Source organism: Microcaecilia unicolor, chromosome 6 (genome assembly GCF_901765095.1).
Source record: "Microcaecilia unicolor chromosome 6, aMicUni1.1, whole genome shotgun sequence".
NCBI lineage: Eukaryota > Metazoa > Chordata > Amphibia > Gymnophiona > Siphonopidae > Microcaecilia > Microcaecilia unicolor.
This window is the reverse complement of record NC_044036.1, coordinates 285,752,853-285,769,629: the sequence shown is the minus strand read 5'-3', so window position 1 is coordinate 285,769,629 and position 16,777 is coordinate 285,752,853. Positions and strand designations below refer to the sequence as shown.

General features: G+C 47.2%; 1 protein-coding gene across 3 annotated transcripts in view; it reads right to left on the bottom strand.

Moving 5' to 3' along the window:
• Nucleotides 1-16,777, bottom strand: part of SARDH (sarcosine dehydrogenase) — a 148,474-nt gene that overhangs the window by 43,735 nt on the left and 87,962 nt on the right. For all 3 annotated transcript variants that reach the window (XM_030207696.1, XM_030207698.1, XM_030207697.1), the window contains exon 17: nt 6,359-6,452. In XM_030207696.1, coding sequence (XP_030063556.1) covers nt 6,359-6,452 — 94 coding nt within the window. The remainder of the gene's footprint in view (nt 1-6,358; nt 6,453-16,777) is intronic.

Sequence of the window (16,777 nt, the reverse complement as noted above, 5' to 3'; positions counted from 1 at the left end):
TTAATCCAGCCAGCCACCCTCTGCTCACTGACCTTAGGGCTATATCCATGGCTGCTCTGTGCAAATTACACTATCCTCCTATCTGTCTATATTGCAGATTTTATGGTAATTGACTACTAGGTGATGCCAGTTTTCTCTGCTATCAGCAGCTAGGCAGGTCCAGTGCATATTAACATACTCTGCAAAGGTTCCTTTTGTTATGGAAAGGAGCAGCAGATTTCAGATTTTAAGGCAGTTTCTGCTTAGCTTGGAAGGGACAGAAACAGAAGGGAGAGTTCAAAAGAGTAATTATCATGTGGATAAACAATCAGATCCTTGCACGCACAGGGATCTGGAACTAAAAGAAAAGTGAAGCCAGCATCATCAGTGCTAATGCAGTCCATACAGCTGCATCACTGCCAGGGTACATGTTAAAAGAGGACCACTTGAACAGCCTTGACATCATTGAGAAGTACTATGCGAAAGGGCAGCCTAATGGTTAGTACAGTGAGTTGAGAACCAGGAGGACCAGGTTTGGTTCCCACTGCAGCTCCTTCTGACCCTGAGAAAGTCACAATCCTCAGTTGCCTCAAGTAAAAAACTTTGATTTTGAGCCCACTAGGGACAGAAAAAATATGTATGTAATATGTAAACCACTTTGGCTGTACCAAAGAAATGCAGTACATCAAAATGAATTACTTAAAACAATGAAAACAGGCCAATTTATCAAAGTTTTATAGGCTACAAGCATAGAGGTAAACTCTCAAATGTCACCAAAATTTAGGTGTTGGGATGATGTACGTTAAATGCAAATGCAATGGCTGTTGTCTGCACAACTGCTGTTATAGACTACTAGTTTAAGTCCACAGTTATGCATCGAACTTTAAAAATGAGCACTTAGACCCAGCTCAATAGCTGGCGTAAATGCTTGTGCCTAACTGTAGGTAGTTGGGCATGTAAATGATAGCATTCTATAACCTATCTGACATGCCCCAACCCGCCTATGTCCCTCCCAGGTCCACAACCCCCCAATTTGTGCGCATAACTTATAGAATAGCAACTGAGGGCAGTTACGCACGTAACTAATAACTGGTACCAATTAAGTCCAATTAAACCTAATAATTGGCTGTTAACTCCAATTAACAGTCAATTATTAAGTTACCGGCACTACTGACCTGTCTATAACTTGTGCACACAAATATGTGCGCTAGCTGAAAATCTGAGTGTTCCGTTTATAGAATTAGGAAAGTACTGCACACAGTATCAATAATAATGAATTGCTTATGGACAGTCCAGTATCAGACATCACATCCTAGAAGGGCCTAAGTTGGCTGCAGCACTCAGGGCATTGACCATCAGTGCAAACCTCTCTGCACAAGTACCCACAGAAAATGTTTCAAGAGTAGGATGCATAACAAAAAAAAATAGGGATACAGAAAAACAAAACTGGAAAAGCAGTAGGTAAAACAATTAGATATCAAAATCTCAGGGGGAAAAAGAAGCTCCCTTTGCTCCCTCATGCAGGCACCCAGGGCCGGTCTTAGCAAGTGCGGGGCCCTATGCAGACCAATTTGGTGGGGCCCCATCCTAGCCTCGCCCCACCGTAGTCCTGCCCCCACTGTAGCCCCGCCCCTACCCTAGCTCCACCCCATTGATAAGATTATTCCATTTTTAGAACATTTTTTATTTATGAAATTTCAAATAAAGACAAATGAAGCTAAACTTGTACAAAAAAACTGATTGAAATAATAAGCACAATGCTATCATGAAACCTCCCCTCCCCAGAAATTATTCAGTTCAAGTTCACTACAATTAGTAGTTCCAATTCTCATAACAAAGGAGAATAAAGGAAAAATATTAAGAAAAGATTCAGTACTTTCAAATTCCCCTATTACTCTGTAACCCATATATGCAATAAAATAAAAATGAAATGAAAAGATATACAATAAAATAAAGTGATGTGTGAAATATAATGTACAATATAAAAAAATATAGACCACCAAGGTATTAAAATTGTTTTAAAATATATACCACAGCTCTCTGACTCAAGAAGACTCCGACTCTGTCTGTCATCCATAACTGTCTGACAACACAGAAAAAAATAAGTAAAAACAAATTGTCACAATTAATACCTTATACACCAATATACCAGCCATACGGAAAATGCAGACCGTCAACAATATGAAGCTAGCAAGGGATCATAATACCACAATTCTCATGCAGAGCCACAAAACACCCTTTTAGAGGTAGTGTGTCATGATTTAGGCTCTACACCCTTTCTGATGTTTGGTGCCACCTTAGTAAGGCCAACACACAATCTCTCCACTGCAAAACACTATACACAAACTTGTGCAAAAACACACTCATAACCTTAACAAACCATAAACAGCACTAATTCCAAGGACAGAATGAGCTACAACCTTATGCGTGGCATGGAAAGGCAACTGTAATTACACCTGGCTCTAAAACACCAGTGCACAACCTAGTGAAAAAAAACAAACAAAAAAGGATTCAAACTATACGCTAGCAGAATACTGCACCTTCCTTGATCACACCTGAAAAATACATGAAGGCAAAATACTGAAATGGAAAGTTACCTCAAGAAGTCAGACTCAGCATGCAGCAATACTACAAAAATTGAAACGTACATGAAAAATATCACAGATGCACATTTCCAAAAACTGACATATTCCAATTAATAAATCCTGAATAAAATAGTTTTTTCTACCTTTGTTGTCTGGTGACTTTGTTTTTCTGATCATGCTGGCTCAGTATCTGATAGTGCTGCTATCTGTCCTCTTAACTCCGTTTCCAGGGCTTCCTTTCCATTTATTTCTTTACTTTCCGCCTTTCTTCTTCATTTCTTGCCCTACATCCGTAAGTAAAAGCTGGGTCCTCCACAGACTTGACTGTCCAGTGGATCCAGCTTCTGCCTATTTTCTATATCCATGTGCACTTTTTCTCCTCTCTTCCTTTTCCCTCACCTCATCTCCTTCCTCACTCTTCCCTCGCCTCCATCCATGTCCAGCATTTCTTCTCTCTCCTCCATCCACCCATGTCCAGCTACCCTCCTGTCCCCCCTGCCATCCATCTATGTCCAGCAACCCCCCCCTGTCCCCTCTGCCCTCCCCTGCCATCTACCCATGTCCAGAAACCCCCCTCCTATGCCATCTACCCATGTCCAAAAACCCCCCTCCCCTGCCATCCACCCATGTCCAGAAACCCCCCTCCCCTGCCATCCACCTATGTCCAGAAACCCCCCTCCCCTGCCATCCACCCATGTCCAGCGACCCTCCTGTGCCCCCTGCCCTCCACCTATGTCCAGAAATCCCCTCCCCTGCCATCCACCCATGTCCAGCGACCCTCCTGTGCCCCCTGCCCTCCACCTATGTCCAGAAACCCCCTCCCCTGCCATCCACCCATGTCCAGTGACCCTCCTGTGCCCCCTGCCCTCCTCTGCCATCCACCTATGTCCAGAAGCCCCCTCCCCTGCCATCCACCCATGTCCAGCGACCCTCCTGTGCCCCTGCCCTCAACCTATGTCCAGAAACCCCCTCCCCTGCCATCCACCCATGTCCAGTGACCCTCCTGTGCCCCCTGCCCTTCCCTGCCATCCACCTATGTCCAGAAGCCCCCTCCCCTGCCATCCACCCATGTCCAGCGACCCTCCTGTGCCCCTGCCATCCACCTATGTCCAGAGCCCCCCTCCCCTGCCATCCACCCATGTCCAGCGACCCTCCTGTGCCCCCTGCCATCCACCTATTTCCAGAAACCCCCCTCCCCTGCTATCCCCCCATGTCCAACGACCCTTCTGTGCCCCCTGCCCTCCACCTATTTCCAGACCCCCCCTCCCCTGCTATCCCCCCCATGTCCAGCGACCCTCCTCTGCCCCCTGCCCTCCACCCTTGTCCAGCGACGCGACTCTCCTCGTTCCCCTGCTCCCCCTCCTTCCAGCCACCTGAGCCCCCCTCCCCGACCCGCCAAACGACCCTCGTCTACCACCCGACCCACCGGCACCTCACCTGACCCAGCATTTTAAAAAAAGCTACAAGCGGCAGTGCCTCCTCGCGTCTGTAAAAGAAGAAAAGTCGCTTCGTCCATTGGCCGGCCTTCCCTCATGTCCCGCCCTCTGATGTAACTTCCGCAAGGGCGGGACATGAGGGAAGCCCGGCCTATGAACGAAGCGACTTTTCTTCTTTTACAGACGCGAGGAGGCACTGCCGCTTGTAGCTTTTTTAAAAATGCTGGGTCAGGTGAGGTGCCGGCAGGTCGGGTAGTAGACGAGGGTCGTTTAGCGGGTCGGGCAAGGGTGGCTCAGATGGGGGAGGGGCTCAGACGGCTGGAGGGAGGTGGAACAGGGGAACGAGGACTGGAGAGTCGTGTCGCTGGACATGGAGGGCAGGCGAGCAGTGGCGGTGGTAGGAGAGGCGAGGCAGACTTGAGGCGGGCCGCACGGGGCCCCCTTAGGCGCGGGGCCCTATGCGGCCGCCTCAGTCGCCTCTGTCTAAGACCGGCCCTGCAGGCACCCATGCTTCTGTGCTCCTTTTCCCTTTCCTTCCTTGTTCTGCCCCCAATTCTACCCAATGGAATATACTTTCAGGAGAATAGATAAGAGGTACATAGTTTAATATGTGTTCACCAGTGAGATCAGGTGTGTAAATACCAGGGAAATGGCAAGACTTCATACAGAATTCTGCATTAGGCCTCCACTGTGACCCAAACTTTACACTTTAATTCTGCCAGACCTGAACACAGAAAGCAGGCTCAGGTATATCATAAGAAGCAGACTGGATTTTAAGAGTAGGACCTTTTAAAGAGATAATGCACTGAAGTTACAAGTATGATCCACATCCCAGTCATAAGGACAGGCAAGGGCCAGGCTGGAATCACTGTATGAGAGCGAGAACGAAACATTCTACATTAAAAACCATCCCAAGCTGCACATGCTTGAACACACACAAAACACAGGCATAACACTCACACCAGACAACACAAAAACATCTGCACACAGAAATAGAACACTCAAAAACTGCTAACCCACCTACACTGATGTTACATCAAACACTGTTTATATATATATATATATATATATATATATATATATATATATATACACACATGCATTAAAAATTGGCCAGGAGCAAAAGAGAAGATATTATTTCATTAAATTGACTGGTATTGAGGTTATCAGAAGTTCTGAAAGCTTTGTTTTTGGCCCTCCTCCTAGGGAAAGCGCAGAAAGGCTGGAGCTTGGTCTGTAATCCAACACAAGCTAATAGAATTTAAGTCTTAATGTTTTCCAACTAAATTAATTTTTAAAAGTTACAAATTGTTTCTAAAGTATCCAAAGGAAGTAGAATCCTATCTAGGCAGATTCCAGCTTCATGCCTTTTCTTGCCCTCCCCGATTCATATCAGAATAAATTCCCTTCAACCTAGCTTGTCACAGAACAAAATTATATGCACCATCTTATCCCACATCAAAATTTCTAGCAACTTTCTAAAATCAACACTGAGCATTTTCTATTTAGTAAACTTGTAAGCATGTGCACAACTTTCCTATCTAGGTCAAAAAAACTTCAGATCAGATCTCCCCTAGGTTTTTGGGGTGTTTTGAGGCTAAAATCCTGGACTATTCCCTATTTAGTAAAGAACTGCTCACAGACGTGGCATATCATTGATAAGTCAGAAGTATGAAGGGTGAGTTCTAATGGACTAATGCAGCTCTTTATATGGCTTACTAATTATGTGTGTTTCTTATGTAACCTGGCCAGAACTGTGGATGGAGCGGGACATAAATCTGTAAATAAAAAAATAAATACAAATAAATGACAGTGAACCCTGTGGAGTAGGGACTCAGGTTACCATATGGCTCCAGAAAAAGGAGGACGGATTGAGCCAGCCGGGTTTTACTTCCATTGCTTGAAAGCAATGGAAGTAAAACCCGGCTGGCTCAATTACTTCCATTGAAAGCAATGGAAGTAAAACCCGGCTGGCTCAATCTGTCCTCCTTTTTCTGGAGCCATATGGTAACCCTAGTAGGGAGGATCTTGCTCTTAAAAGAAGGGTATCAGTATTAATGTAAGGATGTATTTGGTACAAGACCAAGAATCCTACTCTGTTTTTATATATGAAATTCTTGAAGACCCATATCTCCTTCTCCTTAATAAAGGAAATGCCAGGAAGGTTAGAACACAATGCCAAAAAAATCACTAAGGTTTGCTGACAGAGATCCAGACTGAAGTAAGAAAGGCCTGCAACCTAGGTTAGAAAAAAATCTAGGCCTGCCAAATACCATACTATCACAAATATTGAAAGGGGGTTTCACCAAACCACAAAAGAACAAAAGTAGAAAGCAACATTTATGGCTGGTTTCTTACCATATGGCCAGCTGTTTTCACCAGCTTGTGAGTTGAGAATGGGAAGGCCTCATTACTCAGATCCGTGTCCAACAGCTCCTGCAGCAGCGCACGACTGGGAACAAAGCAAAGAACCACCATTACTATAGCCTCAGCAGCAACACATGTCTCCCAAGAAAGACCATGGCTTGATCATCACCTCCAAAATCTTGCTCATGTACCAAGAAAACCTTCTCCTAAGAGCTTTAGAGTAAGATGGGACAGGACATAAGAATGCCAGCAAGACACCAGCAATATTTTAAAGGAATGGACATGCTTACAGGTGTGTTCTCAAAACGCCCTATAAATGATATGATGATTTTCTATCCTTACATAAAATATACAGATTATATACTACTGCACAGTAGTAAAAGATAAATGATTCTTCAAAGGTGATAATGTGGAAATGACACAAACAGGAAGTAATGGATCATGAGTGGAGACCTAGGATGCTGACTGCAGTTCAGTTCTAATATTTTTTTGTAATTTACAAAAAGAGAAAGTGTATTGTGACTATCACATTTTCTTTAGGATCAGAATGTAGAGTACTAAACATTACAAAGATGTGGTAGGCCTAGGTTCAATTCCTGGGTCAGATCTTCCACTACTCAGTTGACTAGGGATGCTGCGAAGGAAGCATTCACAGCCCCAAAGAGGAAGAGGGAGGGAAGGAATCCCAGCCATTGGACACGTATGACAACTTGTACCCAGATTTAGGGCCCATAACTGCAGGGTTGTGGAAGGAGTCCTGGTGCCTGGCTCCCTGCCGGGGACTGCTGCTGCAATATCTGGATTAGCTGAAAAAATCCCCATGTAATTGTGGATGAATGCTCATGTGCTGAGACCCAACAGAGGCTGTTTCTAATTAAGATAGAAGCCCAAAGAAGTGGGAGAAAATTGCTGAGTTTAAAAAAAAACCCTAAATTAGAAATGGCCATGTGTACTCTGGTTTGATGGGAAAGATGCATGCCACTGCTCTGGTTAGATATACTCAGGACAGACTCTTCACCTTCAACTTTCCAACCTAAGGCCAATGATGCCCACCATGGGAGAGCTGTTACCTGATGCGATAAGCAGTGCCACGTCTTTTAGCACGGACTGGGATATACTGCCTTATGTGGCTACTGAAGTATTTTTATTCATACATATATATCTGTTAGTATTTAGTATGTAAGTACTGAATGAAGAATATTGACTATGGGTGTAGGATTTGTGATTTATTTAGGAATATAAGGTATTGAAATCGTTTATCATTTATTAATTTGATATACCGCATATTTTGAGCATGAGTCGAGGCGGTTTACATACAATTGTTCAGGTACTTGCACTGACCCTAATGGGCTCATAATCTAAGTAATAAAATGTATTAACATACCATACATATGAGAGGTGGATAAGCCTGTTTTGCTACAGATCAGACTACTCCTGTTACATGTTGGCTTCATGTTTACAAGGAAGTAGCATGTTCTGGATTAGAAGGTATAGGATCTTGTTGATATGATATTTCATGAGGCCCAAATCAAATCAGTGCAATAATTATTCTATCTTATTCACTTTCTTGATGGCCCTTTGTAACCAAAATCATATCAAAGCAATATACAGTATAAAATTAAAAAAAAAAAAAAAAAGACGAGAAGAAAAGTGAAAAGGAAAAAATACCTCTTTGCATGTGAATAGTGGAAGCCTTGGCCATTGTCTGGCTTGCCAGATATTATTGGCAGTACATAAAAAGAGAAATTCAAGAGCCCCAAAATTTCTCTGACATTAACCTTGCTGAGGATCACTGTCTTGTTCCTGGGGCTAATGTGCTCTTTGTTGATGTCCGAGAGGTCAGAGACAGAATGGAAAGGGGATTAATACTACATTTTCTGCCTGCCTTTTATTTTAGTTTCTCAGGCAGCTCTAGCAGCTTTCTCTGTGCTGGCTGTCCTAAGTGATGGATTCTAACTAGTCACATAGGGCAGGTAACACCACAGGGCTCCCAGCACTGCCTGCCCTCTGCAGCAGGGACTTTATTAATATAATGAGTTTTCCCTTCAGAATCAGAAACACACATACATGTTTTCATTGCCTTTAGCTCTCTATTCAAAAGCAGGATTGTGCCCTTCAGAGTAGTAAAAATAGCAATCTTACTCCTACTTCCAGCTCTCCAAGCCCAAAAAAGTCTGACGTCAAAGCATGGGAATGAAAGCCAAGAAGATAGAGATTTCATTAGACCTAGATTGACTGTTTAGCACCAGCTCATCTGTGATGACCTTAAACCATTTGGTAACAGGGATTACCCTGGACTCTGCAGCCTATAATCCCTTTTATTGAGGCAACCAAAATTTCTTCAAAGACGACAGTGCAAGAGAGCTTAGAAATATCATGTGACTTGTTTCTGGATGGGAGATTATCGACAACCCCTATTGATGCATTTTGCTACATGCAGAGATGATTTCAAATAGAAGAGGTAAAATGGCAAACTCCAGAATGCAGCAGAATAGAAATCAAAACCAGGACCAGATAAAAGGTGCCCCTCTAGAAGTGAGGTCTTATCACAACATTGGATCAAATACCTGGATGCCTTTCTCAGGCATCAGGTTTCAATAAAGGTGATATCCGAAGTTATTGCTGAGTCCTTTGTGAAGGTCCATGAAAATGTATTAATGACTTATAATGAATTCCGGGCCCCAGCCAATCAGTATTCAGAAATGCGGGGAACACCTGGAAAACTGCATAAAAATTACTGAATATATCTATCCCCATATTTTCAAAGCCAGGACTTATCCAGTAAATTTTCTGAATATATCCAGCTAGTTATCTAGATATACAGATGCATAAATGACCCATAACCACATTATCTTCGAAATCACAGGCAAATCCTTAACAACCCAACTCGAAACAGCCTTAATCAGAATCCAACATAAAACCCTGCTTGACCACCTAAACTGTATCCTGTTCTACAGACCACCATGCAATTGGAACGATAGCCAGTCAAACTTCATAGACTTCATCTCCAATACTTGTATATCCAACTCAAACATACTGGTACTAGGAGACATAAATCTTCATCTAGAAGACCCAAACTCGGCCATCGTATGAGAATGCAAGGATTTCCTTCACTCATGTGATCTTAAATGGCCTCACATGCAAATAACCCATGTGAAAGGGCACACACTCGACCTCATCTCACACAAACTGTCCTCAGATGAGAACCTATTAATAACAGAAACCAAATGGTCAGAAACACCATGGACCGATCACTACAAACTAAACCTAGACCTAAAATGGCGGCAAAGGGGGTCCATCTACACATGAGAACATACAACCTACACCACAAGAGGCCAAATAGACTCAGAAACATTCTGGAAATAGATTTACAACAATAATTGGACAGCACAAATGGACTCCACACACAACCTCTCAGAATGGGACAAAAGATGTAAACAGACACTAGACAATATAGAACCCTTACGAACAAGAACCTCATGCAGACACAACACAATACCGTGATTCAATGAAGAACTATAAAAATTAAAAACACATTCCAGGAAACTGGAATGTGCATGGAAAAAAATGAAAGATGAATACACACTTAACGCTTGGAAACAATTACAAAGGAAATACAAATACACAATAAGACAAACCAAAAGGTCATACTACAAAACTGAAATAGGGCCGGACTACAAAGACACAAGGAAGCTATACCATCTTGTGAACAAATTACTAGACACAACACCGGCCACCACAACCAATAATGACACCCCATCTGCAGACAACCTTGCTAAATACTTCAACGAACAAATTCTGAACCTATGCAAAACATTACCTCAGGACAACACGGACACCGAAGACTTCATAAATGGCCTGGACCCAACCCCCGGTGAATACCCAACAGACCGAACCTGGTCAAATTTCACCCTCCTCACCGTCGACACTGAGGGGCATAATAGAACGCGAACGCCCATCTCCCTGGGCGTCTATCTCCGAGAACAGGTATGTGAAGGGGTGGGACAAACCGTATTTTTGAAAAAAATGGGTGTCCATCTTTTTTCTGATAATACGGTTTGTGCCAGCCAAATGCATCGGATTTGTGCGGATTTGAGCTGGGCGGTTTTGTTTTTCAGCGATAATGGAAACCAAAGACGCCCAGCTCAAAAACGACCAAATCCAAGGCATTGGGTTGTGGGAGGGGCCAGGATTCGTAGTGCACTGGTCCCCCTAACATGCCAGGACACCAACTGGGCACCCTAGGGGGCACTTGTAACAATTAAAAAAACAAAGCAAACTACCTCTGAAGTCCATAGCTCCCTTCCCTTGGGTGCTGAGCCCCCCAAATCCCCCCCCCAAAACCCACTCCCCACAACTCTACACCATTACCATAGCACTTATGGCTGAAGGGGGGCACCTAGATGTAGGTACAGTGGGTTTTGGGGGCGGTTTGGAGCGCTTCCATTTACCACTACAAGTGTAACAGGTGGGGGGGGGGGGGATGGGCCTGGGTCCACCTGGCTGAAGTTCACTGCACCCACTAACAACTGCTTCAGGGACCTGCATATTGCTGTGATGGAGTGGGTATGACAATTGAGGCTGGCATACAGGCTGGAAAAAAAAAGTTTTTAAAGTTGTTTTTTTTGGGTGGGAGGGGGTTAGTGACCACTGGAGGAGTCAGGGGTGGTCATTCCCGATTCCCTCCGGTGGTCATCTGGTCATTTAGGGCACTTTTTTGGGACTTGTTTGTGGAAAAAAAAGGGTAAAAAAAAGTGACCTAAATTCGCGCTAAAAATGCCTTTCTTTTTTCGATTATCGGCCGAGGACGCTCATCTCTCTTCGGCCGATAAACACATTCCAGTCCCGCCTTCACCACGCCTCCGACACGCCCCCGTCAACTTTGGCCGTTTTCGCGACGGATTGCAGTTGAAGACGCCCAAAATCGGCTTTCGATTATACCGATTTGGGCACCCATGCGAAAAAGACGCCCATCTCCTGATTTGGGTTGCTTTTTGGACGCCTTTGACTTTCGATTATGAGGCGGACTGTCTCATCATCTCCTCCCAATACAACACATACAAACCCAAAAACCTAAGTATCCCAGGTAATACCCTCCCCATCTCAGACAACCTAAAAATCCTCGGAGTAATAATCGACCAGAACCTCACCCTAGAGAACCAAGCAAACTCTACCATAAAGAAAATGTTTCACTCAATGTAGAAACTCAAACGCGTGAAACCATTCTTCCCGAGGGATATATTTCGCAACCTGATACAATCAATGGTACTAAGCCACGTAGATTATTGCAATGGAATTTACGTGGGATGCAAAGAACAAATTATAAAGAAACTTCAGACCACCCAGAACACAGCAGCCAGGCTTATATTTGGAAAAACATGCTATGATAACGCCAAACCACTCTGAGAAAAACTGCACTGGCTCCCAATCAAAGAATGCATTGCCTTCAAGGTCTGCACCATGGTTCATAAAACTATCTACGGAGAAGTCCCGAGATACATGATAGACCTCATAGACCTACCAATCAGAAACACTACAAGATCATCACAAACTTACCTAAAAGCGAATGCTACATACCTGTAGAAGGTATTCTCCGAGGACAGCAGGCTGATTGTTCTCACTGATGGGTGACGTCCACGGCAGCCCCTCCAATCGGAAACTTCTCTAGCAAAGTCCTTTGCTAGTCCTCGCGCGCCCGCGCGCACCGCGCATGCGCGGCCGTCTTCCCGCCCGAAACCGGCTTGAGCCGGCCAGTCCAGTATGTAGCAAGACAATACACTTCAAGGGAAGACACAACTCCAAAGGGGAGGCGGGCGGGTTTGTGAGAACAATCAGCCTGCTGTCCTCGGAGAATACCTTCTACAGGTATGTAGCATTCGCTTTCTCCGAGGACAAGCAGGCTGCTTGTTCTCACTGATGGGGTATCCCTAGCCCCCAGTCTCACTCAAAACAACAACCATGGTCAATTGGGCCTCGCAACGGCGAGGACATAACTGAGATTGACCTAAAAAATTTACCAACTAACTGAGATTGCAGCCTGGAACAGAACAAACAGGGCCCTCGGGGGGTGGAGTTGGATCCTAAAGCCCAAACAGGTTCTGAAGAACTGACTGCCCGAACCGACTGTCGCGTCGGGTATCCTGCTGCAGGCAGTAATGAGATGTGAATGTGTGGACAGATGACCACGTCGCAGCTTTGCAAATTTCTTCAATGGAGGCTGACTTCAAGTGGGCTACCGACGCAGCCATGGCTCTAACATTATGAGCCGTGACATGACCCTCAAGAGCCAGCCCCGCCTGGGCGTAAGTGAAGGAAATGCAATCTGCTAGCCAATTGGATATGGTGCGTTTCCCTACAGCCACTCCCCTCCTATTGGGATCAAAAGAAACAAACAATTGGGCGGACTGTCTGTGGGGCTGTGTCCGCTCCAGATAGAAGGCCAATGCTCTCTTGCAGTCCAATGTGTGCAGCTGACGTTCAGCAGGGCAGGAATGAGGACGGGGAAAGAATGTTGGCAAGACAATTGACTGGTTCAGATGGAACTCCGACACGACCTTTGGCAAGAACTTAGGGTGAGTGCGGAGGACTACTCTGTTATGATGAAATTTGGTGTAAGGGGCCTGGGCTACCAGGGCCTGAAGCTCACTGACTCTACGAGCTGAAGTAACTGCCACCAAGAAAATGACCTTCCAGGTCAAGTACTTCAGATGGCAGGAATTCAGTGGCTCAAAAGGAGGTTTCATCAGCTGGGTGAGAACGACATTGAGATCCCATGACACTGTAGGAGGCTTGACAGGGGGCTTTGACAAAAGCAAACCTCTCATGAAGCGAACAACTAAAGGCTGTCCTGAGATCGGCTTACCTTCCACATGGTAATGGTATGCACTGATTGCGCTAAGGTGAACTCTTACAGAGTTGGTCTTGAGACCAGACTCAGACAAGTGCAGAAGGTATTCAAGCAGGGTCTGTGTAGGACAAGAGCGAGGAGCTAGGGCCTTGCTGTCACACCAGACGGCAAACCTCCTCCACAGAAAGAAGTAACTCCTCTTAGTGGAATCTTTCCTGGAAGCAAGCAAGACGCGGGAGACACCCTCTGACAGACCCAAAGAGGCAAAGTCTACGCTCTCAACATCCAGGCCGTGAGAGCCAGGGACCGGAGGCTGGGATGCAGAAGAGCCCCTTCGTCCTGCGTGATGAGGGTCGGAAAACACTCCAATCTCCACGGTTCTTCGGAGGATAACTCCAGAAGAAGAGGGAACCAGATCTGACGCGGCCAAAAAGGAGCAATCAGAATCGTGGTGCCTCGGTCTTGCTTGAGTTTCAACAAAGTCTTCCCCACCAGAGGAATGGGAGGATAAGCATACAGCAGGCCCTCCCCCCAATCCAGGAGGAAGGCATCCGATGCCAGTCTGCCGGGGGCCTGAAGCCTGGAACAGAACTGAGGGACTTTGTGGTTCACTCAAGATGCGAAGAGATCCACCAAGGGGGTGCCCCACGCTTGGAAGATCTGGCGCACCACTCTGGAGTTCAGCGACCACTCGTGAGGTTGCATAATCCTGCTGAGTCTGTCGGCCAGACTGTTGTTTCCGCCTGCCAGATATGTGGCTTGGAGCACCATGCCGAGACGGCGAGCCCAGAGCCACATGCTGACGGCTTCCTGACACAGGGGGCGAGATCCGGTGCCCCCCTGCTTGTTGACATAGTACATGGCAACCTGGTTGTCTGTCTGAATTTGGATAATTTGATGGGACAGCCGATCTCTGAAAGCCTTCAGAGCGTTCCAGATCGCTCGCAACTCCAGGAGATTGATCTGTAGACCGCGTTCCTGGAGGGACCAGCTTCCTTGGGTGTGAAGCCCATCGACATGAGCTCCCCATCCCAGGAGAAACGCATCCGTGGTCAGCACTTTTTGTGGCTGAGGAATTTGGAAAGGACGTCCCAGAGTCAAATTGGACCAGATTGTCCACCAATACAGGGATTCGAGAAAACTCGTGGACAGGTGGATCACGTCTTCTAGACTCCCAGCAGCCTGATACCACTGAGAGGCTAGGGTCCATTGAGCAGATCTCATGTGAAGACGGGCCATGGGAGTCACATGAACTGTGGAGGCCATGTGGCCCAGCAATCTCAACATCTGCCGAGCTGTGATCCGCTGGGACGCTCGCACCCGCGAGACAAGGGACAACAAGCTGTTGGCCCTCGTCTCTGGGAGATAGGCGCGAGCCGTCCGAGAATCCAGCAGAGCTCCTATGAATTCGAGTTTCTGCACTGGGAGAAGATGGGACTTTGGATAATTTATCACAAACCCCAGTAGCTCCAGGAGGCGAATAGTCATCTGCATGGACTGCAGGGCTCCTGCCTCGGATGTGTTCTTCACCAGCCAATCGTCGAGATATGGGAACACGTGCACCCCCAGCCTGCGAAGTGCCGCTGCTACCACAGCCAGGCACTTTGTGAACACCCTGGGCGCAGAGGCGAGCCCAAAGGGCAGCACACAGTACTGGAAGTGACGTGTGCCCAGCTGAAATCGTAGATACTGCCTGTGAGCTGGCAGTATCGGGATGTGTGTGTAGGCATCCTTCAAGTCCAGAGAGCATAGCCAATCGTTTTGCTGAATCATGGGGAGAAGGGTGCCCAGGGAAAGCATCCTGAACTTTTCTTTTACGAGATATTTGTTCAGGGCCCTTAGGTCTAGGATGGGACGCATCCCCCCTGTTTTCTTTTCCACAAGGAAGTACCTGGAATAGAATCCCAGCCCTTCTTGCCCGGATGGCACGGGCTCGACCGCATTGGCGCTGAGAAGGGCGGAGAGTTCCTCTGCAAGTACCTGCTTGTGTTGGAAGCTGTAAGACTGAGCTCCCGGTGGGCAATTTGGAGGTTTTGAGACCAAATTGAGGGTGTATCCCTGCCGGACTATTTGAAGAACCCACTGGTCGGAGGTTATGAGAGGCCACCTTTGGTGAAAAACTTTCAACCTCCCCCCGACTGGTAGGTCGCCCGGCACTGACACTTGGATGCCGGCTATGCTCTGCTGGAGCCAGTCAAAAACTCGCCCCTTGCTTTTGCTGGGGAGCCGAGGGGCCTGGCTGAGGCGCACGCTGCTGACGAGAGCGAGCGCGCTGGGGCTTAGCCTGGGCCGCAGGCTGTCGAGAAGGAGGATTGTACCTACGCTTACCAGAAGAGTAGGGAACAGTCTTCCTTCCCCCGAAAAATCTTCTACCTGTAGAGGTAGATGCTGAAGGCTGCCGGCGGGAGAACTTGTCGAATGCGGTGTCCCGCTGGTGGAGAGACTCTACCACCTGCTCGACTTTCTCTCCAAAAATGTTGTCCGCACGGCAAGGCGAGTCCGCAATCCGCTGCTGGAGTCTATTCTCCAGGTCGGCGGCACGCAGCCATGAGAGCCTGCGCATCACCACACCTTGAGCAGCGGCCCTGGACGCAACATCAAAGGTGTCATACACCCCTCTGGCCAGGAATTTTCTGCACGCCTTCAGCTGCCTGACCACCTCCTGAAAAGGCTTGGCCTGCTCGGGGGGGAGAGCATCAACCAAGCCCGCCAACTGCCGCACATTGTTCCGCATGTGTATGCTCGTGTAGAGCTGGTAAGACTGGATTTTGGCCACGAGCATAGAGGAATGGTAGGCCTTCCTCCCAAAGGAGTCTAAGGTTCTAGAGTCTTTGCCCGGGGGCGCCGAAGCATGCTCTCTAGAACTCTTAGCCTTCTTTACGGCCAGATCCACAACTCCAGAATCATGAGGCAACTGGGTGCGCATCAGATCTGGGTCCCCATGGATCCGGTACTGGGACTCGATCTTCTTGGGGATGTGGGGATTAGTTAGAGGTTTTGTCCAGTTCGCAAGCAATGTCTTTTTGAGGACATGGTGCAAGGGAACAGTGGACGCTTCCTTAGGTGGAGAAGGATAGTCCAGGAGCTCAAACATTTCAGCCCTGGGCTCGTCCTCCACAACCACCGGGAAGAGGATGGCCGTAGACATCTCCCGGACTAAGGAAGCGAAAGACAGACTCTCAGGAGGAGAAAGCTGTCTTTCAGGAGAGGGAGTGGGATCAGAAGGAAGACCCTCAGACTCCTCGTCAGAGAAATATCTGGGGTCTTCCTCTTCCTCCCACGAGGCCTCACCCTCGGTGTCAGAGACAAGTTCACGAACCTGTGTCTGCAACCTCGCCCGGCTCGACTCGGTGGAGCCACGTCCACGATGGGGGCGTCGAGAGGTAGACTCCCTCGCCCGCATCGGCGAAGCTCCCTCCGCCGACGTAGTCGGGGAGCCCTCCTGGGAGGTGGCCGCAGTCGGCACCGCACGCGGGTACCGACGTCGGGGACCTCACCCCGGGCGATGGGCCAGCCGGCGCCACGCTCGACGGTACCGGAGGCGCAAGCACCGCCGGTACCGG